Here is a 27994-nt window from a genome sequence, read left to right as displayed (position 1 = left end):
TATAATACTAAACCATTATCGCATTGCCAGTGTTGTCTGTCTGGAATATCTTTACAAAAATTAATTTTTGGAATTCTTTAATTTTGAATTAGCTGTAAAACAAGAATATTCAAAACAAATTACAGTAAAACCAAATGTCAGGCAGCAACCCATCATCACCCATGAGAGAAAGGAAAGTTAACACTCTTCTGTACAGTAGAATGGGTGCTATTGAATTCAGACCTCTCCTTTTGATTCAGTCGTTTCTCAATTCTGTTATATGAACGCATACATTTCAAGCAGGGTTTGTTCCAATATTCCAGTGTTTGTTCCAGCAGTAGGTTTGGCCAGTACACAAGAAAGAACATAAGAAAGAACATAAGACATTTCAAGAACGAGAAAAGGTCCTTCTGCCCACCTATGCTCACTCAGCAGCCTGTTCCAATGGTTCACCACCCTTTCCCTGAAAAAGCTCCTTCTCCCCTCCCCTGAATATGCCCTTCAGCTTCCACCTGTGGCCCCTGGTCCTGTTCTCTGTGACCTGTGAAAAATAATTCTCAGCAGTTACTGTGTTAAACCACATGAGAATTTTAAATACCTCTATTAAGTTGCCCCTGGCTCCCCTTCTTTCTAGGCTATACAGATTCAGCTCTTTCAGTCTGTCTTCATATGACATACCCTTCAATCCTGGGATTAATCGTGTTTCTCTCCTCTGCACTCTTTTCAATGCCTCAATGTCTTTCTTATGATATGGGGACCAGAACGGGACACTATATTCTAGGTGTGATCATACCAGTGCATTGTATAATTGTAATATAACTTCTCTAGATTTTAATTCAACTGTCTTGGATGGCTCTATAACCTAACATTTGATTTGGCTTTTTTATAGCTTCTCTGCACTGTCTAGTTGACTTTAGCGTTTATCCACTACTACCCCCAAGTCCTTTTCATACATAGTCTCCTCTACTATTCATGCTGTACTTGCCTCTATGTTTTTGTCCCCTATGTGCAAGACTTTGCATTTATTCACATTGAATTTCATCTGTCATGTGTCAGCCCAAGCTTGGATCTTATCTAAATCTCTTTGTATTATTAAAGTTGCTGATTGGGAGTTGGCTACCCCTCCCAGTTGTGTTCGTCTGCACATTTGCATAGTTTACTGATTATGTCATGGTCCAAGTCATTTATATAGATTAAGAATAGCAATGGTCCCAATACTGATCCCTGTGGTACCCCGCTTGTTAGATATTTGGATTCTAATTATAACTCTCTGCTTTCTATCTTGTAATCAGTTTTTGAATCCATGCTGCTACTTCACCATTTATTCCTACTGATTTAATCTTTAGATATAGCCTTTCGTGCAGTACTTTGTCAAATGCTTTTTGAAAGAAATGTAGTAAATTAGTTAAACAAGATCTACCCTTCCTAAAGCCATGTTGGCTGTCACCTATAATGTTGTTACGGTATACATATTGGTTTAAAAATCTGTTCTGTAGTTTCACTGAGGACTCCTGGACAGATTCCATCAAGCTATGATGATTTGTTTATTTTAAGTGCTGCTAGCTCCCTTAGTACTTCAGTAGATAATGTACAGATTAGTGATTACTGTGCTGTGTGTTTGCTGCATATTTCATGTGTGTGTCATGTGTGTTTTATGTGTATTTCATGTATGTTTCATGTATGTCCTGTGCATTTAATGTATAGTTCATGCATGTGTCCTGAGTGTTTTGTGTATGTTTCATGTATGTTTCATGTGTGTTCCCACAGGTATTAACCACGGGCCAGTAATAGCCGGAGTGATAGGAGCTCAGAAACCCCAGTATGATATCTGGGGGAACTCTGTGAATGTTGCCAGTCGAATGGACAGCACTGGAGTTCTGGGGAAAATACAGGTGACTATGAATAGTGCTGTGGGTAGATTTAACAAGATTTCTGAATGAGGGGAGGCCATTCAGCCCATCAGTGCTTGTCCAGTTCTTAGAAGCTAATTGAATTGATCTCAAAACTTTGTCAAGTCTTAAAGTGATTGCAGCTGACAAAATAATTCCATGAATCTGACCCATGTTGCACTTCGATTAGCTACATGGGTCTCAAATGTGCAGTTTTTAAAGAATTTGTATTTTCATTTTACGAAACTTGTTTGAAGGCCTTGCTTTCAGATAGTCTTGCACTTCCTAGGTCACTCCAGTAGTCTTCTGGGTCACTGGCTGAAAGCATGTCAGTCAATAGAGGAAGCAGCTGACTGGTTAATGACAAGAAAGAAGCTGTCGAAGGAGTGGGGATATTCTTCAGCTGACCAAGGAAGTGCAACACTAACTAAAAGCATGACTTGCAAACAGGGATTTCTTTAACCTAGTGCAGTACCAGATATCATGTTTTAAAATAGAAATACATGGTTACTGTAACATGTGTTTCTTTACTCATGGAAGTGCTAAACAGGTAAGATTTATGGAATTATTTTGTTAGCTACAATCACATTATCTGTCCCCCTGTAAGACTCTGCCCCTAGTTGATATAAGAAATTATCAGTAAGAAAAACATAGAACAAGCCAGTGAGCTCAGAGCAGACACCTGCAGGCTGCCCTTTGTCCTCCAGGGGGCGGTAGCTCAATAGCATCCGCTGTTGAGCTTGTGGGTGTAGAGACGATTGGCTTGGGCATGGGAGGACTGCTGACCTTCAGTTCTCCTGAGCTGTTGTGCGGAGTTGCTGCAGACAGTGGAGAAGCGTAATGTAATTGGCAGCTCCCTATTGGATAAGGATGTAATTTAAATATCTTGTCTTCATTTGCAGGTTACAGAAGAGACTGCTGACATCCTGCAGTCTCTGGGATACTCGTGTTCGCTGCGAGGAGTGATTCAAGTCAAGGGCAAGGGAGACCTGCAGACATACTTTGTAGAGATGGACGCTGGCAAAACAGCAATTCAATTACCCTGATAGACTTTGCAATCTAGTCTCTTACCTCTAATTAACAGTAGCAGCATTATAACTATACCCCCCACCTGTTAAACATACACAGCTGTATCCTATGATTCTCTCAATAAAGTTCCATTACAGGCGATGTGCAGAAGATATTAACCATTTCACTGCCTCATTGTTTGAACAGATATTTTTCACATTTCCATTTTACTCCATGTTTAAAATCATTTGATCTGGTTCAACAGACTTTTTGATTATGCAACCTGGAATGCTTTGTTTTTGTTCACAGGAACCAGTTAGCCATGTGATAATGGCACCCCCTACGGGATTTCTCTTTATTAAACTGAACTGTTTAGGATTATGTCATTTGTATTTTAAATCTATTGTTTTTGTAACTTATTTTGTATAGCAAGACACATATATATATATGCCCCCCCACACACATGCACACTTTTTGAAGTGTAGCAAATCGTCCCCCACCACCTTTCTGAAAGACGGGGATATGTTATTTTTCAGCTTAACTCTTTTCCTTTCAATTATTTTTACGTAAAACCAGTTGTCAGTCTTGGTGCAGCTTGCGTGGAGTGTTTGAAACACAGACAGCCAGTTGGTCACTGGGAGCTAATGAAGGAGAAGCAAGGAGAGCTAATGTATGGTTTTGAAATACCGGTGAAGTTAGATAAATTATGTCCATGATTTCACTGCTGTAAATCTTAAATAATATCTGTGTGACAAGAGGATCTATCTATAAAAATTGGTTGTCTGTACTGTTTGTGTAAAACAACGAATTAAGAACATTTTTTAAAACTGATTAGAAAACTCACAGAAGTTGTAAATCTTCATTATGCTAATGGAAGAGTTAGTAAAGTAATAGCAGATGTTTGTTTTCGATTTGCTAGCTGTTTTGTGAAGGAACAGGTAGACATTAATATCCCTGATATCCCCCAAAAGGACTCTTAAGTATTTTTATTTTTTTATTTTTTTTTCATTTCAGTACAAAAAGTTTAAGTGGCAATGTATTTTTTGATATATATATATATTTTTTAGCTGCATGTATAATTATTCTCGTATAATAAATTTACTCGATATAATTAAATATCCTTTTTTCCCCCCAATGTGCTTTATTTTAAACTTACCTCGCTGCTACAGTGCTTTATTAAATCTTAAGGAGATTAAACATGGAAACCGTATTTATAAGTTACAGATTTTGAAAACAGAAATGTATAAATAAATGGTTACATCTATCTATATATAAAATAAAATATAAATAAATAAATAAATAAATAAATAATAATAGCAAATATATTAAATTACTTTTCAGGTTTTTACAAAGGAGGACATGGACAACATGCCCCACATGTCAATCTGTTCCTATCCAGTTTTAAATAACTTTAGCATAACAGAGGCAGAAGTGTTAAAGGGACAAGGAGCTCTTAAAATAAACAAATCCCCTGGGCCGGATGAGATCCTCCCAATAGTATTATTATTTATTTTTTAGCAGACGCCCTTATCCAGGGCGACTTACAATTGTTACAAGATATCACGTTATTTTTACATACAATTACATTATTTTTTACATACAATTACCCATTTATACAGTTGGGTGTTTGCTGGAGCAATCTAGGTAGTACCTTGCTCAAGGGTACAGCAGCAGTGTCGCCCACCAGGGATTGAACCCACAACCCTCCGGTCAAGAGTCCAGAGCCCTAACCACTACTCCACACTGCTGCCTTGAGTACTCCAGTACTCAAAGAAATGAAAGAAGTTATTTACAAACCGCTAACCAAGATCATGCAACAGTCTCTTGACACTGATTGTACCGACAGACTGGAAAATTGCAAATGTAATACCGATCCACAAAAAGGGAGACAAAACCGAACCAGGTAACTACAGACCAATAAGTCTGACTTCTATTATATGTAAACTTATGGAAACTACAATACGATCCAAAATGGAAAATTACCTATATGGTAACAGTATCCTGGGAGACAGTCAGCATGGTTTTAGGAAAAAAGTCAAGCAGGTTAGTACCTGCTTGACTTTTTTGAGGATGCAACATCGACAATGGATAATTGCAAAGCATACAACATGGTTTATTTAGATTTCCAGAAAGCTTTTGACAAAGTCCTGCATAAAAGATTAATTCTCAAACTGAACGCAGTAGGGATTCAAGGAAATGCATGCACATGGATTAGGGAGTGCTTAACATGTAGAAAACAGAAAGTACTGATTAGAGGAGAAACCTCAAAATGGAGCGAGGTAACCAGTGATGTACCACAGGGATCAGTATTAGGTCCTCTGCTATTCCTAATCTACATTAATGATTTAGATTCTGCTATAGTAAGCAAACTTGTTAAATTTGCAGACGACACAAAAATAGGAGGAGTGGCAAACACTGTTGCAGCAGCAAAGGTCATTCAAAATGATCTAGACAGCATTCAGAACTGGGCAGACACATGGCAAATGACATTTAATAGAGAAAAGAGTAAAGTATTGCATGCAGGCAATAAAAATGTGCATTATAAATATCATATGGGAGATACTGAAATGGAAGAAGGGATCTATGAAAAAGACCTAGGAAATGTCTTCATAGACAATGCGGGGAAGCTATAAAAAAGGCCAACAAGATGCTTGGATATATTGTGATAAGTGTTGAATTTAAATCAAGGGAAGTAATGTTAAAACTTTACAATGCATTAGTAAGACCTCACCTAGAATATTGTGTTTAGTTCTGGTCACCTCGTTACAAAAAGGATATTGCTGCTCTAGAAAGAATGCAAAGAAGAGCAACCAGAATTATCCCGGGTTTAAAAGGCATGTCGTATGTAGACAGGCTAAAAGAACTGAATCTATTCAGTCTTGAACAAAGATTATGCGGTGATCTGATTCAAGTATTCAAAATCATAAAAGGTATAGACAATGTCGACCCAGGAGACTTTTTTGACCTGAAAAAAGGACCAGGGGTCACAAATGGAGATTAGATAAAGGGGCATTCAGAACAGAAACTAGGAGGCACTTTTTTACACAGAGAATTGCGAGGGTCTGGAACCAACTCCCCAGTAATGTTGTTGAAGCTGACACCCTGGGATCCTTCAAGATGCTGCGTGATGAGATTCTGGGATCAATAAGCTACTAACAACCAAACAAGCAAGATGGGCTGAATGGCCTCCTCTCGTTTGTAAACTTTCTTATGTTCTTTTTACTGACTCAAATAGTTGGATTTTTCAGTTTAGTGAATCAATTCAACAGATTTGTTCATTGATTCACTGATTCACCAATGCAAAATAAATACATCTTGCTGAATTACTTGGTTATGAAAATGTGTTGAACGGAAAAATCGTGCAGCATGTAAGTTAAGACTGTTCGCTTGGTGGGCTACATCGTAAAATATATACATATACACACACACACACACACACACACACAGTAATGTACATGAAAATGTCTATATAAATTGTACGTAGGCCAATATACTGCTTTACACAAAACCCATTACCCCCACTGGATGATTCATAGTCAATAAGTATGCAGGCACGGTTTAATCAACATATTACTTAATGTATTTTATAGTACAGAAATAGGCAGATAAAACTAGAAGCAGATTTCCTAGAACACTGAGGAAAAGTTTACAAACGAGAGGAGGCCATTCAGCCCATCTTGCTCGTTTGGTTGTTAGTAGCTTATTGATCCCAGAATCTCATCAAGCAGCTTCTTGAAGGATCCCAGGGTGTCAGCTTCAACAACATTACTGGGGAGTTGGTTCCAGACCCTCACAATTCTCTGTGTAAAAAAGTGCCTCCTATCGTCTGTTCTGAATGCCCCTTTATCTAATCTCCATTTGTGAACCCTGGTCCTTGTATCTCCATTTGTGAACCCTGGTCCTTGTATCTGTATCTTTTAGGATTTTGAATGTTTGAATCAGATCGCCGCGTAGTCTTCTTTGTTCAAGACTGAATAGATTCAAGTAAGCAGAACAAAAAGAAAAATGTTCCATTGCACAACATGACTTTTATTGTATATGTATTAAAAGGAGAAACAAAAAAGTTGTTTTTTTATTTATTTTTTTTACATCAGACAAGGAATACATGTTAAAATCGCTCATAATGCATGTAGTGTGCATGGTATGGTATGTAAATTAGCCAAATACTGTGCACATATTTTAATGCGTTCTCTGTTGATAAATGGGGCAGTAAATTTAGATTTATCACAAGCGTCACGCTCACTAGTTTACATACGTGCTAAATCCAAATTTAGTGCTCTTTTGCTAATGAGGCCCATTGTGTTCAGTGGCTGGTTTAGGTGCAGTAGCTATAAATGTAGTACCAGTAATAAGCTGTGGCATAGACACCTCATAATATGAATGTTTATTTATGTTCAGGTTAATGAAGTTTAAATGCTAAACCCTGGAACTCATCCATCAGATGAGCTGCGGAATAGTTTCCTTTCTGCATATTCCCGCTCCCAGGCACTGACTGCATTGACAGCCTGAGTTAAACTGACAGCAGAGAAGTCTCTTGTGATGTGTCTGAGTCACCGTCCACTTTGACACAATCAGAGTGCAAGAGAGTCGAAGTGCATTTTTACCTCTTTTAAGAGTAATACACAAAATAGTAATTACACAGGGATTCATATGCAGGGTTAACGTTTTTTTTTTTTGACTCAGAGTGTAAAGTCCCATTGAACATAGTCTTTAAAGTTTCTCTCCTGAGTGAATTTGCTGGTGTGAAACAAGGCTGTGTGAGCGACTGAAACTCTTCCCACAATGACTGCAGCGATATGGTTTCTCTCCTGTGTGAATTCGCTGGTGTGAAACAAGGCTGTCTGACCTACTGAAACTCTTCCCACAACGATCGCAGCAATACGGTTTCTCTCCTGTGTGAATTCGCTGGTGTTTTTTTAGGTTTACAGAGTGACGGAAACTCTTCCCACAGTCAGAGCAGCAGTACGGTTTCTCTCCTGTGTGAATTCGTTGGTGTTCTTTCAGGTTTCCCAAATGACTGAAATGCTTCCCACAGTCAGAGCAGCGATACGGTTTCTCTCCTGTGTGAATCCCCTGGTGTTTTTTAAGGCTTTGTTTTAAATGGAAACTCTTCCCACAGTCAGAGCAGTGATGCGGTTTCTCTCCTGTGTGAATTCCTTGGTGTTTTTGAAGGCCTTGTTTAAAACGGAAACTCCTCCCACAGTCAGTACAGCAATATGGTTTCTCTCCTGTGTGAATTCCCTGGTGGTTTTTAAGGCTTTGTTTAAAACGAAAACTCCTCCCACAGTCAGAGCAATGATATGGTTTCTCTCCTGTGTGAATTCCCTGGTGTTTTTGAAAGCCATGTTTAAAACGGAAAGTCTTCCCACAGTCAGAGCAGCAATACGGTTTCTCTCCTGTGTGAGTTCGCTGGTGTGAAACAAGGTGTCCGGACCGACTGAAACTCTTCCCACAGTCAAAGCAGCGATACGGTTTCTCTCCTTTGTGAGTTTGCTGGTGTAAAACAAGGTGTCCAGACTGACCGAAACTCTTCACACAGTCAGTCCAGGGATACGGTTTCTTTCCTATGTGAATTTTCTGGTGTCTTTGAAGGCCTTGTTTAACACGGAAACTCTTCCCACAGTCAGAGCAGCGATATGGTTTCTCTCCTGTGTGAGTTTGCTGGTGTTTTTGAAGTCCTTGTTTAACACGGAAACTCTTCCCACAGTCAGAGCAGCAATACGGTTTCTCTCCTGTGTGAATTCGCTGGTGTGCTTTCAGGGTTCCTGAGTGACTGAAACTCTTCCCACAGCGAGTGCAGTGATATGGCATCTCCGTGTGAATTCTCTGGGGTTTTTTTAATTTCCCTAACTGGTTGAAACCTTTCCCACAGTCAGGATATTCTCCACTGCCCACCCTCGCTTTAGCTGCTGGATTGGAACCTGGAAAATATGAACAGGAAAGAAAGCAAGGGGGACTGCTTGTAGGTTTAGGGCATGTGGCTAGGTGGTGGAGTGGATTAAAGCATGTGAATTTTAGCTGTGGGGGCTTGCACTTGGTTACACCAGTTAAAAAAAGCAAAGTTAAACGTAATGTTTAAAAGTAAAGTCAGTAACGACTGATACTGGTGAAACCAAGCGCTGGGATCAAAATCTGACTTCAAAGTTCTCCTATAATGTTTCAGGTCTATTTCCTCTAACACATGCTACAATTAGATATTTTTCAATAGCATTATATTGCACATTTAATATCCATATATTTTTACACTTAACACTTATAATGAAATATACAGTACTTTAGTGTTTCCACCCCCACCCCAACTCCTATCTTGAACTGGTTGGAGTGGTACAAGAAAAACAAAAAGCTAGCAATGTAACCTACATTCTCACTCCCTCCCTCTCAAGCACACTGTGGATATCGTGCAATCTAGAATGACAATGTCACAGCTACTGGGAGTCACTCACCTGCTAGACTGCATTCTGAATGTGACTGCCCGTCTTCCTTTCCACCTGCTTGCATGCTGTTGGGAGAGCCTTCCTCTCCAGCGCCTTGCTCTCTCATGCAGATTCTCTCCAGCACCACCCTACACTCCCGCAGGTGTACAGGCTCCAGCTCAGGGATGTTTGGTTTGATGTCCTCAGATTCTTCCTTGCCTGGTTCCATGTGGTCAAACTCTATTTCAGGGGACTCCCATTTAATACAGACTGTTTCCAGCACCTCTTCTTGTTTAACAGGAAGGGATTCTTCTGTTTGCGGGATCTCCAATTCATTGTGCTCAGCTTTAATCTCAGAGACCTCAGGCTGACTGCTGTCACATTGCAGCTCACAGAGCTCCTGTTTAGTAGGGAGGGAAGCCAGCCCAAAGAACTCCACTCTAAAGGGGACAAGTTCAAGTTCAGGGAACTCCTCTTTAATCTCGACAGATTCCATCTTCACACTGTCCAGGCAGCACACAGGATTCTGTATTATAGCTGCCGAAAAACAAAAGCATGTATTTATTTATTTGCAGTACTACTAAGGCCATTCAAGGGGCCAACAATCTGGCTTTAATAGCAGGGGTGGCTTTACTACTGAAGATACATATCATTTCTTATAAGGCTTATAATACCAGAGGATTTTATCTGTTGAAAAGGTTCCATATATTATTTATTATGGATTTTTTTTGTGCAACCTGTTCTAACATTTGTTTCAGATTTGTAACAGAGACATGCACATTATATAGTTCCACCACTGTACATATGTGTGTGTACTCACCACACTGTGGCTTGCTCAGGTCAACAACAACACAATTTCTTAACAGAATACAATACAGTGCCGAGAAAAAGTTTGTGAACCCCAATGATAATTATGGAAATTCCATAGTTTTACCATGATAGCCTTCTTGAATCAAAACCAGAAAAAAAAGTATTTTCTTAACTATCCAATAGGGTTTATATTAACCAATTCCATGCCTTTTCAAACAAAATGATGTATGAATTAGACAAACAATGATTAATTAAGATCCAGGGTATGTGAAAAAGTAAGTGAACCCCTGGTTTTATCAGCTCAATTAAGGGGATAATTAGAATCAGGTGTTTAAATAATTAGGTAGACCTTTGGGGGTGCATTTGGGAGGCCCCACCCTATATAAAGATCGGAAACTTTGCGAGTTTGGTCTTCACCATACAGGTGTGTAGAAACACGTCATGCCACGATCAAAAGAAATCTCTGATGACCTTAGAAAAACAGTTAGTGATGCTCATCAGTCTAGAAAGGGTTACAAAACCATTTCTAAGGATTTGGGGCTCCACCAGTCCACTGTCAGACAGATAGACTACAAATGGAGAAAGTTCAAGACCACAGTCACTCTACCCAGGAGTGACCATCCTACCAAAATCTCTCCAAGAACAAACCGGAAAATCATCAAGGAAGTCACAAAGAACCCCAGAGTAACATCCAAGGATCTGCAGGCCACTCTCGCCTTGACTCAACTATCAGAAAAAGACTGAACAAGAATGGTGTTCATGAAAGGATAGCCAGGAGGAAACCACTGCTCTCTAAAAAGAACATTGCTGCCCATCTGAACAACGTTCTCTGGACAGACGAGTCAAAGGTAGAACTTTTTGGCCTCAATGAGAAACGTTATGTTTGGCGAAAATCAAACCCTGCGTTCGAACAGAAGAACCTCATCCCAACCGTCAAGCATGGTGGTGGGAGTGTGATGGTTTGGGCCTGCTTTACTGCCTCAGGACCTGGACAGCTTGCCATCATTGACACAACCATGAATTCTGCATTGTATCAGAAGATTCTAGAGGGGAATTTCAATATATGTAAAATAATATGTAAAATATGTGAAAATCCTAAGGGGTTCACAAACTTTTTCTCGGCACTGTATGCAGCTAACCAAAGCAGGAGTATTTTTTTTATTTTTTTTTTTTAAAATCAACATGTGTTCATAAGCTAGCAATGTTTAACTTTCGCGGTAAATGAAGAGGCTTGTGAACAAGAAACATTATTTTACAATGTATTGTTACCTGTTAAGTCTACTTTTGTCCACATACCTTTTTGATGTAATTGATAACTGTATAAAAGTGCGCTGCGACATGTTTGCTACCACTTTCCCACACGACAGCACGGACAGTCAGCACTCACATATCCAACCCTATAAAAGTTTGACTTCAGTGACGGTTAAATAAGTGTGACACGTATCAGATTTTTTCATTTTGGCCCAAAAATACATCGATGAAAGGACTGTTTTAAATTAAGTAGGCTTCCGTTTGTTTTGTTGGTACAGTACTATATTTTCAACAGAAGTAGTATTTTAATTCAGAACAATATGATTCTAAAAATATCACTTGCCAAAAGAGACGACTGTGGATACATGGACTGTAATACAGTCAATATTTTCAAATCCAGTACGTATTGTATCAGTATGTAAAATTCCCCATTAACGACCCAACAGCAAAATGACATCAAAAGGTTACCCAAGCACAGAACTGCGTAAAATGTAAGAGGCAATGCAGCTTAGCAAAAGACTTAAACACCAGTTTCCAGAATTAAAACGGTATCCTAAGTCAGTATTCAAAATTGCACAATATAGTGCTTGATAAGGCCCTAATGTCACAGTTCACTTGAAAATGGAAATGCACAAAAGCCAACTAAAGATCATAGATTTTTTTTTAAAAGCATCACTGTATCTAAACTGTTAATGATTAACCTTGACATTACCGTAGCTTGTCTCGCTCGCTTTGTTTTCGCTGCATTTTCGTCATGTGAAATTGGAGGAAGCGCTGTGTAACTGCAAATCAAGGACAGACTGACGTGGAATGCGAGAAAAAAAAAGCGGGCTGTGACGGATAAACAAGTACATTGTAGAGATGAGCTTTGTACCAGAAAACTGGTGACTGGAGTCGGAAATCGCGTGACGGGTAAGTGCATTAATAAATGGAGATTGAGGTTATTCTTAATACAAGGGCGGTAAAAAGCAACTGACATGTATCTGGGTAATGGATATCCGAGTGCTGACTGCAATCCAGACCCAATGAAAAACTACAGCCGATGCTTGCTAAGGAATAAAAAATAAATAAAAAAAAAACACAATAGAAAAAATTAAACATGTCTACTGGCACCATATTTTAATGTTGCTGGCGCTATATGAGCTAAACCAAATTTGCACCTGAGCATTTTACACGCATGTAATGAACACATTATATCTCACGGTAGCCTGGTTGAGCACGGGGCCCCCTAAACGGTGGGGACCCAAGACAGCCGCCTCACCTTGCCTTAAGGCCAGCCCTGTCTGTGGAAGAAAGCAGGGGGGGGGGGGGGGGGTGCAGCAGGAGAATAGTGCAGAATTCAGTTATGCAATACTGCACTGTGCTCCTACTGTAGGCAATTTGAGAAAGAATGAATATATTTTAATATTTCTGTGAGCTTGGTCCAGTTGTTCGGCTTGGATTTCGGTGTCTGATAATTTATATCAGTTTATAATAATATAATATAATAGTTTCTCCACGCAATTAGGATTACCAGATTTACAAAGTGAAAAACTGGGAGGTTTTATTTTCTTCAATTAACTGATGTCGTACCAACTCTGTGAAGCTGTTAAAATAAATGGTATAACACAATAATAGTTTAAAAATGAAACATTGAGTATTTATTGCTGATGATAACTCTATTTTCTTTATATTGTCATCTCAAAGCATGTTAAATGTATGAAGACATTTAAAAAATAGATCAGCTATTAGTATTACCATTTAAACGTGATAAACATAATCAGAATGATTAAACAAATAATCCATAAAATGGATTATTTCATTTTTGAATGGCACTAACACAACCTAATAATAAATGACACTGCTATTATCTTGATGAGCACGCAATGCAGTTTTGTACTAAAGAAAACAAACAGGTGAATCGCAAAACAGGGACGATTTATCAATGTTACTGTTTCTGACCATGGAGTCTGTCAACGTGGGGTGTGGGGAGACCAAATTAAACATTTTTTAGTCGACTCTGATGGCAAATAAGTAGTCAAATCCAAAAGTAAAGACATCTGAATTTAAGTATATGGAGTTTGTAAAGATGACACTGTTTTCATTATCTAACCTTGGAGTATAATGGCATAGCAATTGTCATAAAAAAGTACTGCTTAGCATAATAAGAAATGAATAAATAAATTTGAAAAATAAACACGTCAAAACGTTTGTATGAATTTACTATTAAATTTAATTTAGCATGTTACTATCTGCACAAAAAACGATTAAATAGTCTTTAACAGAAGAAGTTCGTAAACACTTTTACATAACCCTGCACTTAGTTACAGAATATAGAGATGCCCAAATAACAGAAACAGCGTTGGTGTGTATTATTAAGAAAAAAATAGAAAAGGACTGGAGAGAAAGTAAAGCCCAATGGAGAAAACCACGTGACAGATTTGTGACGAGCAAGAAACCCCTGAAGTAGAGTGGAGTCGGAAGCTTGTGGCCACACTTTGCTAGGAATTGCCAGTTGCTATACATGTGCAGTGTGACTGCAGGTCTTTCTGCAGGTGTCACTGGCATCGCTTGTGTATTTTTGCATTGAAGCAATGGTCCCAATCTGTTTAACAGATTGTCAAACCTTTCACCTGTCATTCTAAAAATGTCTTTCTTTCTGACAACAGCCTGTTACACCTTGCCTGCCGCCGCAGTACAAAGTTTTCTCCTACTACTAGTCGCCATGTTGATGTCATCAAACTGTTTTAATCCAGTCACCGGTGCACGTACTTCCGCCTCAACAGTTTCTTTACAGAGGAGAATAAAACAACGTGCCCAAAATAAACTCTGCGTGAAATGTTCACTTCCAAGTGGCATTACCTTGTATATTTCATTTTGATTGTGAAGCATCTCATGACTGTTAATCTGTTTAATATGTTTCCTTTTTAACAGCAATGAGGAGCAGTGTATCACAGTTTATCATTCTACCAAGTAATAAAGTGTAATAGTTGTATGCCTTTGTCTTATGTAGGTATTCACTTCAGATCTGGCCACTACGATTTCAGTTTACAAAAGCTCCCTCATTTTGAAAACTCAATGTTGACAGGTACAGTGCCTTGCGAAAGTATTCGGCCCCCTTGAACTTTGCGACCTTTTGCCACATTTCAGGCTTCAAACATAAAGATATGAAACTGTAATTTTTTGTGAAGAATCAACAAGAAGTGGGACACAATCATGAAGTGGAACGAAATTTATTGGATATTTCAAACTTTTTTAACAAATAAAAAACTGAAAAATTGGGCGTGCAAAATTATTCAGCCCCCTTAAGTTAATACTTTGTAGCGCCACCTTTTGCTGCGATTACAGCTGTAAGTCGCTTGGGGTATGTCTCTATCAGTTTTGCACATCGAGAGACTGAAATTTTTGCCCATTCCTCCTTGCAAAACAGCTCGAGCTCAGTGAGGTTGGATGGAGAGCATTTGTGAACAGCAGTTTTCAGTTCTTTCCACAGATTCTCGATTGGATTCAGGTCTGGACTTTGACTTGGCCATTCTAACACCTGGATATGTTTATTTGTGAACCATTCCATTGTAGATTTTGCTTTATGTTTTGGATCATTGTCTTGTTGGAAGACAAATCTCCGTCCCAGTCTCAGGTCTTTTGCAGACTCCATCAGGTTTTCTTCCAGAATGGTCCTGTATTTGGCTCCATCCATCTTCCCATCAATTTTAACCATCTTCCCTGTCCCTGCTGAAGAAAAGCAGGCCCAAACCATGATGCTGCCACCACCATGTTTGACAGTGGGGATGGTGTGTTCAGGGTGATGAGCTGTGTTGCTTTTACGCCAAACATAACGTTTTGCATTGTTGCCAAAAAGTTCGATTTTGGTTTCATCTGACCAGAGCACCTTCTTCCACATGTTTGGTGTGTCTCCCAGGTGGCTTGTGGCAAACTGTAAACGACACTTTTTATGGATATCTTTAAGAAATGGCTTTCTTCTTGCCACTCTTCCATAAAGGCCAGATTTGTGCAGTATACGACTGATTGTTGTCCTATGGACAGAGTCTCCCACCTCAGCTGTAGATCTCTGCAGTTCATCCAGAGTGATCATGGGCCTCTTGGCTGCATCTCTGATCAGTCTTCTCCTTGTATGAGCTGAAAGTTTAGAGGGACGGCCAGGTCTTGGTAGATTTGCAGTGGTCTGATACTCCTTCCATTTCAATATTATCGCTTGCACAGTGCTCCTTGGGATGTTTAAAGCTTGGGAAATCTTTTTGTATCCAAATCCGGCTTTAAACTTCTCCACAACAGTATCTCGGACCTGCCTGGTGTGTTCCTTGTTCTTCATGATGCTCTCTGCGCTTTAAACGGACCTCTGAGACTATCACAGTGCAGGTGCATTTATACGGAGACTTGATTACACACAGGTGGATTCTATTTATCATCATTAGTCATTTAGGTCAACATTGGATCATTCAGAGATCCTCACTGAACTTCTGGAGAGAGTTTGCTGCACTGAAAGTAAAGGGGCTGAATAATTTTGCACGCCCAATTTTTCAGTTTTTTATTTGTTAAAAAAGTTTGACATATCCAATAAATTTCGTTCCACTTCATGATTGTGTCCCACTTGTTGTTGATTCTTCACAAAAAATTACAGTTTCATATCTTTATGTTTGAAGCCTGAAATGTGGCAAAAGGTCGCAAAGTTCAAGGGGGCCGAATACTTTCGCAAGGCACTGTATGCGAAGTTTCCACTGTGAGGAGAAGGTTTTTTATTTTAGTTTTCCATGAATGCTTCTTCCAAAACCGAATCAAGGATTACATAAAAGGTTAGGACAGTCAATCCCATCATGCCGTTCTATCTCCCATGATTCAGTTCGCGTGAACAGTACAGGCGCCATTTTTGGAACCCACTCAGTACTGAAACACACTGTGGCGATGGTGTGTTGTGCAGCACCTGGATGCTCAAAGCGGGGATTGACGGCAGGCGAAACAAACTTTTCATTTCCCAAAAAAACAGAGATGTAGGGAATGGGTCAGGAGGATCAAGAGAGCAGGACCAGAGAGAGCAAAGCTCTGCACAGATAGAATTTCTGAGAAAATACAACATTTCATTTGCATTAATTATGTCATACACATTAAGAATTGTTTTAAATGAAGATCACCTGACTAACATCCAAAAAGCAAATCATTCTTTATGGCTTATGATTAATGTGCTCTCCTTGTCATTTTCTGTTTTATACTATGGTATGGCACACGGGTAATATATTTTGTTCTTACTTTGCATTTCATTGTTTGGTTCTTGTGTTATGTAATGATTATTACATTCACATTGTTCTACTATTGTAATACTAATAACTTAACCTTCTTGTTCAAATGTTCCTTTTTTTGAAGTTCTTAATGAAAAATAATGTTGGTCTTTTATCTGAAGTTGAAACAGTTAGAGCAATGTTATTTTTTATTTGACTGTTAATGCTGTGTTTATGTGATTGTCTGCAGTGCTCCGACATGGATTCTGCAAATCAAGCCATGTGGAAGGCAGCGGGGCTTCAGGGAGGTCATGCCATGAAGAGATCACATGTTACACATCCTTTCTATTCAGAGGCTTGCCTGATTTTCATCAAAGCCATGAAAACAGCATTATGTAACCATGATGTCATACTTCCACAACGAGTTGATTAAAATCACCTTTCCGTAAACAACCTATCACCAGAGTTTAGAATAAGACTGACCCTGAACTTTTGTCATCTATTTCAAGATCACTGACAATTTAAAGTTGAACACAAGTAACAATTGACCTCCATCAGACACCTTTTAATAGCTTTCTTTGTTTTGACTATTGTATGCAGCCAATGTTATTCTATGCACGCAGAAAACAATTACTATCCGGAACAGGAACAACATAATACTACAGTAGCAATAAGAATAGTAATGACAACAGCAATAGCTAAAACAAATTAGGAGTCCCCAGTTCATTAATGCACACAAGAAAAACAATCCCATCACATTTCGCCACTGTTAATGCGCTATGGTAACAAACGTATTATTCATGCAGTAGAGAGAGAATCAAAGCAAAAATAAATAGTCAATGCATGGGCCCTGCAACTGCAAGGGTTGCTGAACAAAGTCATTCAAAAAGAAAAAACAGTTGTAGAAAAACTAATTATATATTTATCAGGGCTTGAATTTCATTTTTGCTGCAGCCAATGGGGGGGGGGGGGGGGGGGTATTCCAAAATTTTAGGGGGGAATGGTGTCAGATTCACACGTACTCTTTACTCTTTATATATTTTTAGATTATATTATATTTATATATATATATATACACACACACTCTAAGCACACTCTTAAACTCAGGGGAGACGTTCAGGAGGGCATGATGATGTTTGGGACTCAGAAATAAATAATAATAATAATAATAATAATAATAATAATCAGCCTTAACAGCTCCTGTCCCTCAAGTCAACAACATTCCCAAAACACCCAGCAACTCCCTCCATAAAATGAATTAGCCATCATCCCCTAGTCCACCTCTCCTACATCTCCGAAATATGTAAGGTGAACTTTTCAACTGATGTTATTCTTTCTTGGTACCAGGAGGTATTTCTTATATGTAAAAGATCACTCACTATAGCAGCCTTTGATCTTAAACTGCTGACCAGTAAGTCATGTTCAATTGCCATGAGTTATTTTCTCCAGTTACCCACGCCTGGTACTGTTCGTTTCAAGCAAAGACAAGGTTAACAAATGAATTACATTCTCTTTGGCAGATCCTACTATATGTCTGACACAGACTGGTACTATTATGTTTTGACTGAAGTTTTTACTGTAAGTTAATTTCTGAACTATATTCTCTTAGTTTCAAACATTTCCAGTTCTTCTGTTGTAATAAAACATTTACACTTATATTCTGTTTGAATTATTCTAGAATAACTGTGTTTAGCTTAAAGACTACTTTCAGATCAAGCTAAATAAGAAACTTGACAGAACATTTGAGTTAATTAAATGAGATTCTCGTTTCTGCTTTTCTCCTCAAGGTTATAAACCTTGGCACCAAAAGCTCAGACAAAGACAAGCTTAGCTCATTTCACAGGTGTTTTTTGGTCAGTGTGACTCCAACCTAGCTCCCTTTTTACTCAGACTTACAAAGATACAATAATATTTCTACTGTTATAACAGAATAAACAGGAATATAGAATGCTCTAACATAACTATAGGTTAATAAAGAGCATATTATAACTTTTTGTATGAACAGTGTGTTTTAACAATTTGTTTAGTATTTTCTCTGGCTTTATATTCTTTAAAACACAGTACAGTTATTACAGCATTTTAACACAGATGTTTAATTTGTATCCCAAAGATCAGCCTGCTTCCAGTAGCTGCCAGTCCTGGATCATACACCTTTCACTCAAAAAAGGTGATCGCACCTTGTACAAGGGAAGACATGTTTTCGATTTATTCGTGACAATGGCAAAAAGGCACTTTTGCATATAAAAAACTATATATATATATATATATATATATATATATATATTTTACTGCATCACCATTCACACTGGTGTTGCTTTAAAATGAGCTGCTTTCAGGAGACCTAACAGCTGTTCATCACTGTGAGACAGAGCACTCTCCATTGCCTGACAGCAGAAGAAAAAGGTGCTTTTCTTTTAAACCAGCACTCCATTTCTTTTTTTTAACTCTTTACACTCAGCCCTATTTCCGCCTGTTTTTCATGGTTTTCATTTATGTGTGTTTAACTACTGGACAGTTTGTACTGCATGTAACATATCAAATGAAAGGCCACACAATTTCCTTTCATAATATGTAAGTTGCAACAAGATCAGGCATACTATATGTGGTAGAGATGAGAATATATGTAAAAAATAAATAAATAACACGCTTTTCCAAAAAAAAAAAAAAAAAAAAAAGACGTTTGGTCACTGCTAATATATATATACAGTGCCTTGCAAAAGTATTCAGACCCCTGACCAATTCTCTCATATTACTGAATTACAAATGGTACATTGAAATTTCGTTCTGTTTGATATTTTAGTTTAAAACACTGAAACTCAAAATCAATTATTGTAAGGTGACATTGGTTTTATGTTGGGAAATATTTTTAAGAAAAATAAAAAACTGAAATATCTTGCTTGCATAAGTATTCAACCCTTGTGCCGTGGAAGCTCCCAGTTTACACCGACGAAAGAAATTGCCCTAACGAGGACACAACTACCTTACCATTGGCCTCCACCTGTGAACCATTAAAGTTGCTGTCACATTTTCTGGATAAAAACCTCACTGTTGAAGGATCATTGGTCAGACTGTGAATATGAAAGAAAATGAAGACCAAAGAGCATTCTACAGAAGTTAGAGATAAAGTAATACAAATGCACAGATTAGGGAAAGGGTACAAAATAATATCCAAGTGTTTGGATATCCCAGTGAGCACAGTTGGATCAATAATCAGGAAGTGGAAGCTGCATCACACCACCCAGGCACTGCCAAGAAAAGGCCGTCCCTCAAAACTCAGCGCTCAAACAAGAAGGAGACTTGTGAGAGAAGCCACTGAGAGGCCAACAATCACTTTGAAGGAGCTACAGAGTTCAGTGGCTGGGAGTGGAGTAATGGTGCACAAGTCAACCATATCAAGAGCTCTGCATAACACTGGCCTGTATGGGAGGGTGGCAAGAAAGAAGCCGTTACTCAAAAAGTACCATCTGAAAGCACGTCTGAAGTCTGCCAGAAAGCATGAGAGTGACCCAGCTGCGATGTGGGAAAAGGTTTTGTGGTCAGATGAGACCAAGATAGAGCTTTTTGGCTAAAACTCAAAGCGCTATGTGTGGCGCAAACCTAACACTGCCCATGTCTCAAGACACATCATCCCTACAGTGAAGTATGGTGGTGGCAGCATCATGCTGTGGGGATGCTTCTCATCAGCAGGGACTGGGCATCTTGTTAAAACTGAAGGAAGAATGGATGGAGGAAAATACAGAGAAATACTGCAAGAGAACCTGCTTCAGTCCGCTAAAAAACTGAAGCTTGGGAGGAAATTCACCATTCAGCAGGACAATGATCCCAAGCACAAGGCTAAAGCAACATTGGAGTGGCTCAAAAACAAAAAGGTGAATGTCCTACAGTGCCCCGGCCAAAGTCTGTGGCACTATTTGAAAATTGTGGTCCACAAGCATAGTCCAACCAACCTGAACAACCTGGAGAAAATCTGCCAAGAAGAATGGGCCAAAATCACTCAGACACTGTGTGCAAAGCTGGTACATACTTACCCCAAAAGACTTAAAGCTGTTATTGCAGCGAAAGGTGGCTCTACCAAATATTAATGTGTGGGGGTTGAATACTTATGCAAGCAAGATATTTCAGTTTTTTATTTTTCTGAAAAAATATTTCCCAACATAAAACCAATGTCACCTTACAATAATTGATTTTGAGTTTCAGTGTTTTAAAATAAAATATCAAACAGAACGAAATTTCAATGTACCATTTGTAATTCAGTAATATGAGAGAATTGGTCAGGGGTCTGAATACTTTTGCAAGGCACTGTATGTGTGTGTGTATATATATATATATATATATATATATATATGTAATCGTAGATGTTGCAAAAAAAAAAAAAAAAAAACACTGCCCCATTGAACCTCAATATAAACCTAGGAGTTTATGTTGACTCAGAAATGTCTTCATCTAGACAATGTGGGGAAGCTATAAAAAAGGCCAACAAGATGCTCGGATATATTGTGAAAAGTGTTGAATTTAAATCAAGGGAAGTAATGTTAAAACTTTACAATGCATTAGTAAGACCTCACCTAGAATATTGTGTTCAGTTCTGGTCATCTCGTTACAAAAAGGATATTGCTGCTCTAGAAAGAGTGCAAAGAAGAGTGACCAGAATTATCCCGGGTTTAAAAGGCATGTCGTATGCAGACAGGCTCAAAGAATTGAATCTGTTCAGTCTTGAACAAAGAAGACTACACGGCGATCCGATTCAAACATTCAAAATCCTAAAAGGTATAGACAATGTCGATCCAGGGAACTTTTTTGACCTGAAAAAAGAAACAAGGACCAGGGGTCACAAATGGAGATTAGATAAAGGGGCATTCAGAACAGAAAAAATAGGAGGCACTTTTTTACACAGAGAATTGTGAGGGTTTGGAACCAACTCCCCAGTAATGTTGTTGAAGCTGACACCCTGGGATCCTTCAAGAAGCTGCTTGATGAGATTCTGGGACCAATAAGCTACTAACAACCAAACGAGCAAGATGGGCTGAATGGCCTCCTCTCGTTTGTAAACTTTCTTATGTTCTTATGTTCTTATGAAATGAACACGGGGGGATCGGAGCTTCTAAGCTTTTCAATGAACTGTTTCAAAACTGTTTACTTACTGCATTGTACTGAGTTTCTATAATGCTTAAAGATAGCGGCCTAGAATCACATACAAGAGAATAAAGTCTTGCAGCACTTAAAATATCCAGCATTACTTTTATTTATTTTAGTGCTTGCGTCATTGACACCCACTTCCTTGTAGCGTTTCAGGCATTCTAAATTGGGTGAAAAATACAACAGCTTGGTGTCTTAAAATATCTCTGCAGAATTTTGAAACAAAAGTCAGTTACTAATCGCCCAAGTAGTTTTGTTACATGTCTTTACAAAAAATGTGAAAAAAAACATTTAAAAAAAGTTCTCCGAAAGCTGCCAGTCATCCAAACGAACAAAATTCAGAGAACAGAAAATCACGTTTCGCTCGCCAAAACACGGTCCGTCAACTAGGAGAAAAAAAGAAAAAAAACTCCCTCCAATTCTTTCAATGAACAAAAACTTCCTGTCTCAATTATCAAATCAAATTTTATTTATAAACGCCTTTCATGGCAAGCCATCCCAAAGCGCTTTTAACAAGAAAAATACATTCGGAAGTACATTTAGTACAATAAAAACAATATAAACAATAAAAACAGCAAGAGAAAACAACATTTTAAAATTAAAGCAAATAAAAGCAACAGATGAGGAACTCAAACCAAATAAATAGGAATAAAACTATATAAAAAATAAATATTATGAAGATATAAAAGCCCTATTATAAAAGTATGTTTTTAGAAATTGCCAGTGTAGGTAGGTCTCTCACTGTGCAGAGTAGAGCATTCCAGAGTTCAGGTGCGTTGTGACTGAATGCTCTATCACTTGTCCTGTGCTTTAAAATCCTTGGGACAGATAGCAGCCCTGCATCAGGAGCATATGAGACTAAAAGATCCTTCAAATAGGCCGGAGCCAAACCGTTTAGGGCTTTATAAGCGATACGAAAGACCTTAAAAGTTAATCCTGGACAGCACTGGGAGCCAGTGGAGGGCTGCTAACACGGGGGGAATGTGCTCACTTTTTTTAGTTTTGGTAGCATCCTGGCTGCAGCATTTTGTACAAGCTGCAATTGACAGAACACTGTTTGGAATTCCAGCGAACAGGGCATTGCAGTAATCAATCCTAGAAGATATGAAGGCATGCATCAGTCTCTCAGCATCGTGCTGTGAAAGGAAGCACCTCACCTTGGCAATATTTCTAAGGTGAAAGAAAGATACTTTAACTATATTCCAAATATGTGGCTCAAAGGAGAGGTCAGGGTCAAAAATTACACCCAAATTCCTCATTTCAGTTTTCTGAGAGTATGTGAAACTATCCTCTGTGAAGGTGGACAGATCTATGTTTTTTTTTTTTTTGATATTTTGATCCCAAAATCATTATCTATTTTTAATCTGAATTTAACATAAGGAAATTATTATACATCCATACCTTGATATCAGCAAGACAGCTTCTCACATTTTTTATAGAAGAGACACCACCTGGTTTTAGAGACAGATATAGCTGGGTGTCAACAGCATAGCAGTGAAAGTGTCCATGTCTACGGACAACATCACCCAAGGGCAGCATATATAATGAAAATAAAATTGGCCCAAGAACAGAAGCCTGAGGAACGCCACAAGTAACCTCAGATAGTAAGGAGATGTTGATCCCAATTTTAACATATCGTTGCCTATTTGAAAGATATTATTTACACCAGGACAATACAGTGCCTGACAATCTCACAAGATGCTCGAGTCGGTCAATCAGGGTGGCATGATCAAAGAGATCAAGAACTGTAGGCGAACCCGTGTCCGCAGACATAAGGACATCGTTCACCACTCTTACTAGAGCAGTTTCAGTACTGTGTACCGGGCGGAAACCAGACTGGAACTTCTCACATATGTCATGGGCTGCTAAAAAGGAATTTAATTGGTTACCTACCACTTTCTCTAAGACTTTAGATAGATAGGGGAGATTTGAAATAGGCCTAAAATTGTTCAGTGTTTTTTTTAAGCAGTGGTCGTACTACAGCAACCTTGAAAGACTTAGGAACAGTGCCAGATGAGAGAGAGCTATTAATTATATTTAAGACAGTGTTATTTATTTTAGAAAAAATATCTTTGAGCAATTTAGTAGGAATGGGTTCAAATCACATGTGGTGGTTTTAGTCTTGCCAATTAGGTCAATAAGATCTGGTTGATTGATTAAAATGAAAGAATCAAAAGGTGTGGTCTGATAAAGCAGAACCCAGGCAAATCACTGTGTCTTTATTGCTGAGCGGCCTGTTTAAGTTGTCAGTAGTATTAGAAATCTGACTTCCTATGTCATTAGTTTTTTTGTTGAAATGGTTAATAAAATCATCGCTGCTAGCTGAAGGTAGTGCACCCAGACAGAGTTCTTTCTGTTGAGTAGTTAGTTTGGCTATTGTTTTGAATAGAAAACTGGGATTTTCTTTGTTTGTTTCTATTAGGGACGCTTTTGCAATTTGTAAATGTATGAAAAAAAGAAAAAAAACTCTCCTACTGCTTTGTTACACAACAGTGGTATAAGAACATAAGAAAGTTTACAAATGAGAGGAGGCCATTCAGCCCATCTTGTTTGTTTGGTTGTTAGTAGCTTATTGATCCCAGAATCTCATCAAGCAGTTTCTTGAAGGATCCCAGGGTGTCCGCTTCAACAACATTACTGGGGAGTTGGTTCCAGACCCTCACAATTCTACGTGTAAAAAAGGGCCTCCTATTTTCTGTTCTGAATGCCCCTTATCTAATCTCCATTTGTGACCCCTGGTCCTTGTTTCTTTTTTCAGGTCAAAGAAGTCCCCTGGGTCGACATTGTCTATACCTTTTAGGATTTTGAATGTTTGAATCAGATCGCCGTGTAGTCTTCTTTGTTCAAGACTGAATAGATTCAATTATTTTAGCCTGTCTGCATACGACATGCTTTTTAAACCCAGGATAATTCTGGTTGCTCTTTTTTGCACTTTTTCTAGAGCAGCAATATCCTTTTTGTAACGAGGTGACCAGAACTGAACACAATATTCTAGGTGAGGTCTTACTAATGCATTGTAAAGTTTTAACATTACTTCCCTTGATTTAAATTCAACACTTCTCACAATATATCCGAGCATCTTGTTGGCCTTTTTTATAGCTTCCCCACATTGTCTAGATGAAGACATTTCTGAGTCAACATAAACTCCTAGGTCTTTTTCATAGTTCCCTTCTTCAATTTCACTCTCCCATATGATATTTATAATGCACATTTTTATTGCCCGCATGCAATACTTCACACTTTTCTCTATTAAACTTCATTTGCCAATTCTGAATGCTGTCTAGATCATTTTGAATGACCGTTGCTGCTGCAACAGTGTTTGTCACTCCTCCTATTTTTGTGTTGTCTGCAAATCTAACGAGTTTGCTTACTATACCAGAATCTAAATCATTAATACGTGTCTGGATGTCATTTAGAAAAACAAAAATAAAGCAAAAAAAATATTTGCATGCTGTTTACTGGGTCACAGCACCACCTATCACCATAGAGGTACTGCTACATTCTATTTGTACTCAAGTTTTTGTTTTTTTTGTAGTGGCAGATACTATCGTCACACACCCCCACCACCCACCAAATTACATTGCTCCATGGGGCAGTTTTCACAACACAGTTGTTTGACTAAGCCAACTAACTTTTACTTATAATATTTAAAATATTTAAAAGTTAAAGTTATTATTTTTAAAAGTATTTTATGGCCTGTTTTCACATGTACTTTTTTTTTTTTTTTTTTTTTAATAAAACCAATAACATAAACCCCTGTGGTTCTGGTGATTACTCACACCCCTCTTTACAAAGACTTCAATAACTTCATTCAAATAACAAATCAACAAAACAGGGAGCAGATATTATATATATATATATATATATATTTTTTTTTTTTTTTTTTTTTAATTAGATTTTTTATTTTGGTGAAATGAACAACTGATTAACTTAGAAAAAGGACTTTGATACACTTTGTTTTCGGTTACTTTCCAAAATCCTTGAGCGTTTTTGTTTTTTGTTTTTTTCAGTCAAAATATGTTTAGTAACTGGACAGTACTTGCACACTTAAGTTGTACCTTCTTTCCTTGCTGTCTTCCACAACGACATCCCTATGGTCACGGGCACATTCTTCTGGGGGGTTTGTGTGTAGGCATTTTTGTATATTTCGCCACAATTCTGTTTTAAATCCTCCGTATTTTAACTGTAATACATCTTTAATTTCAATCCCGCTGACAAACCTCCATCCTGATTGCGAAGCGGAGTCTCCAATAGGAATGCAGGAATGTCACTCGGTAGTTGGGGCGGGTTTAAAGTAATCAGAACGAATCAATGATAGATACAAGTCAGGAAGCAGGACATCGCCCAGGAGCACTGGGGAATGTATTTATTATTTTTGTAGTAGTTTTTTTTTTTTTTTAATGTGAAAAGGGTAAAGTCAACGTGAATTGATGAACCATTTCCATAGTTTATCCGGTGTGTATTGGCTATCCACCGACTTATTTTTTTGTATCGGGGGTGTTTTTTATCAGATTTTATCGGTTACAACTGAAAATCAGAAGCCCTATCTATAATCCTTGCACCCAACGACCCTGGGACGGTAACCATGGCGATCACCCATAAGTCACGTGAAAAGGGACCTGTGACTGCGAGTTATTGGGTGAATTCACGGGGATCATTCTGTGCAGATGCTGTGCAGAATCTGACCAATTTATTTAGCCATGGGTGCGTTCACGGAGATCATTCTTAGAAGATCATTGGCTAAATTTGTCAGATTCTGCACAAAATGATCTCCGTGAACGCACCCATTTTGCAATAATATCAAATAACCGGACATAAAAGTCTCTCGTTTACCAGTGTATATTCTGTGTATATCGGTAGCTTGTATGCACTTCAATAAAGTAACTCGGCCTCAAATATGTTGTCAATAATATTATTAAACATAAAACATATTTATATTATTTTTGTTTTATTTCCCCGGCGCCTTTTAGTTTGTTATATTTTAAATTGAATCGGTCTTGTTGATGCCCGACATGCCTTGTTCATTTTATAAAGAAAAGGGCCTGCCACACCTGTGTGGCGCAAAAAATAAAAAAATAAATACACCGTAATAATAATACAATAATAATAATGTAACTTACTTTTTTTAAAAAATCTTCAATGCCTTACAAACAGACATCAATATCGTTTAACTAAACTAAAACTAACTTTGCACGGCTCACTCTATCTTCTGCTGCTTGAGAAACGACGCTGTAGCTTTGAGATGCCAGCAGGACAATGCTCCCAGATGGATTTTGTGAGTGTCTCATCTGCCAGGCTTGCCAACTATTTTTACAAAAACCCGCCCACTTCTTCCTGAAAACACGCCCAAAACACGCCCAATCTGGAGCGTAAACTGTGACATCACAATCACTAATAAACAGCAACTACACTATTTGCAATTGTAACTTTTTTGTGTTTCTTGTGCTTAATTATCTTAGGGATCTTAGGAATCTGTTTGCTGCGGAAAAACACGGATTTTCTGTGATATCGGAGAAGTTTTAGTTTTACACTTGCAAAAAACACGCAAGGTTTTTTTTTGTTGTCTGAAAACCAAATCAATATACTTATCATACATAATCATCGACACAGGCAATTTTGCTTTAAATGTAGTAAACATATTTGTTCAATAAAACTGCTTCTGGTGAACAGAGGTCAAGGTTGAACGAGGCGCGCTATCACATTCATGCTGAAACGTAGGTGCAGTTTTCAGTATCCAGTGCGTTTTTACTACTCAACAAGCTGTTTAAGATGCCAAAAACGATAAAAATCCCTCCTAAATATCTGGTCAATGAGTTTGGCAATAGCCATCCAGATGACAAAGACTAACTTGAGATAAACTAATATGAATTCTATTTTTTTGTTTTGTATTATTATTGTAATATATAAATTGTATGTTCGTTTATATTATTGATGGCGTGAGCTTGTAACTTCCTTCAAATTTGAAAGTGTACCAATAAAGCTTATAATGTGACTCAGGGGATTTAATTTTAGCCTTTTTTTTATGTAATTGCAAAATAACGCAGATTTTATTTTTTTATCAGAGAATTTCGTTTTTATATACTGTATTTTTTTATTATTATTTTGGAAAACTAGTATCCCTGGTAATTACTAAACATTCACCTGAAATACAGGCTCAACAAGAGGAGAACGATGCCACCCTGAGCCTCGCATTGCTGGCAGAGACCCTTTGGGATATCATGGCCATCCAGCAAGCAATGGTCCCCCAGTCCCTGTCTCTGCTGGGGATGTGGGCAGCCCCGCGTCTACTGCCCTCGGC

The 27994-nt window shown here is 38.2% G+C and overlaps 2 protein-coding genes across 4 annotated transcripts in view; one reads left to right on the top strand and one right to left on the bottom strand.

The window, feature by feature from the left end:
• Positions 1-3708, top strand: part of LOC117398126 (adenylate cyclase type 2-like) — a 38170-nt gene extending 34462 nt beyond the window's left edge. For both annotated transcript variants that reach the window (XM_033997109.3, XM_033997108.3), the window contains 2 exons: positions 1747-1871; positions 2771-3708. In XM_033997109.3, coding sequence (XP_033853000.2) covers positions 1747-1871; positions 2771-2914 — 269 coding nt within the window. In that variant the 3' untranslated portion in view covers positions 2915-3708. The remainder of the gene's footprint in view (positions 1-1746; positions 1872-2770) is intronic.
• A 103-nt stretch (positions 3709-3811) lies between these two features.
• On the bottom strand, positions 3812-27001 carry LOC117398114 (gastrula zinc finger protein XlCGF57.1-like). Of its 2 annotated transcripts, none has more exons than XM_033997087.3 (3): positions 26817-27001; positions 9320-9826; positions 3812-8797 (listed from the first exon to the last, which is right to left on the bottom strand). In XM_033997087.3, the coding sequence occupies exons 2-3, from the start codon at positions 9783-9785 to the stop codon at positions 7587-7589; spliced, it is 1677 nt and encodes a 558-aa protein (XP_033852978.3). In that variant the 5' UTR covers positions 9786-9826; positions 26817-27001; the 3' UTR covers positions 3812-7586. The 2 variants fall into 2 exon arrangements, with proteins under 2 accessions (XP_033852978.3, XP_058872788.1); XM_059016805.1 differs by lacking the exon at positions 26817-27001 and adding an exon at positions 25755-26054.
• Positions 27002-27994: the final 993 nt, after the last annotated feature.

The sequence above is a fragment of the Acipenser ruthenus genome, chromosome 54 (assembly GCF_902713425.1).
Source record: "Acipenser ruthenus chromosome 54, fAciRut3.2 maternal haplotype, whole genome shotgun sequence".
Taxonomy (NCBI): domain Eukaryota; kingdom Metazoa; phylum Chordata; class Actinopteri; order Acipenseriformes; family Acipenseridae; genus Acipenser; species Acipenser ruthenus.
The sequence above is the reverse complement of the archived record's forward strand: the minus strand, read 5'-3'. Positions and strand labels throughout refer to the sequence as shown.

Excerpts from the sequence above, each read along its gene's own strand:
- LOC117398114 (XM_059016805.1), bottom strand. The coding sequence starts at position 25,785 with ATGTCGTTGTGGAAGACAGCAAGGAAAGAAG. Across the intron at positions 9,827-25,754 it reads GAAGACAGCAAGGAAAGAAG|CTATAATACAGAATCCTGTG; the intron begins GTACAACTTAAG and ends GTTTTTCGGCAG. Across the intron at positions 8,798-9,319 it reads TTCAGAATGCAGTCTAGCAG|GTTCCAATCCAGCAGCTAAA; the intron begins GTGAGTGACTCC and ends CATATTTTCCAG.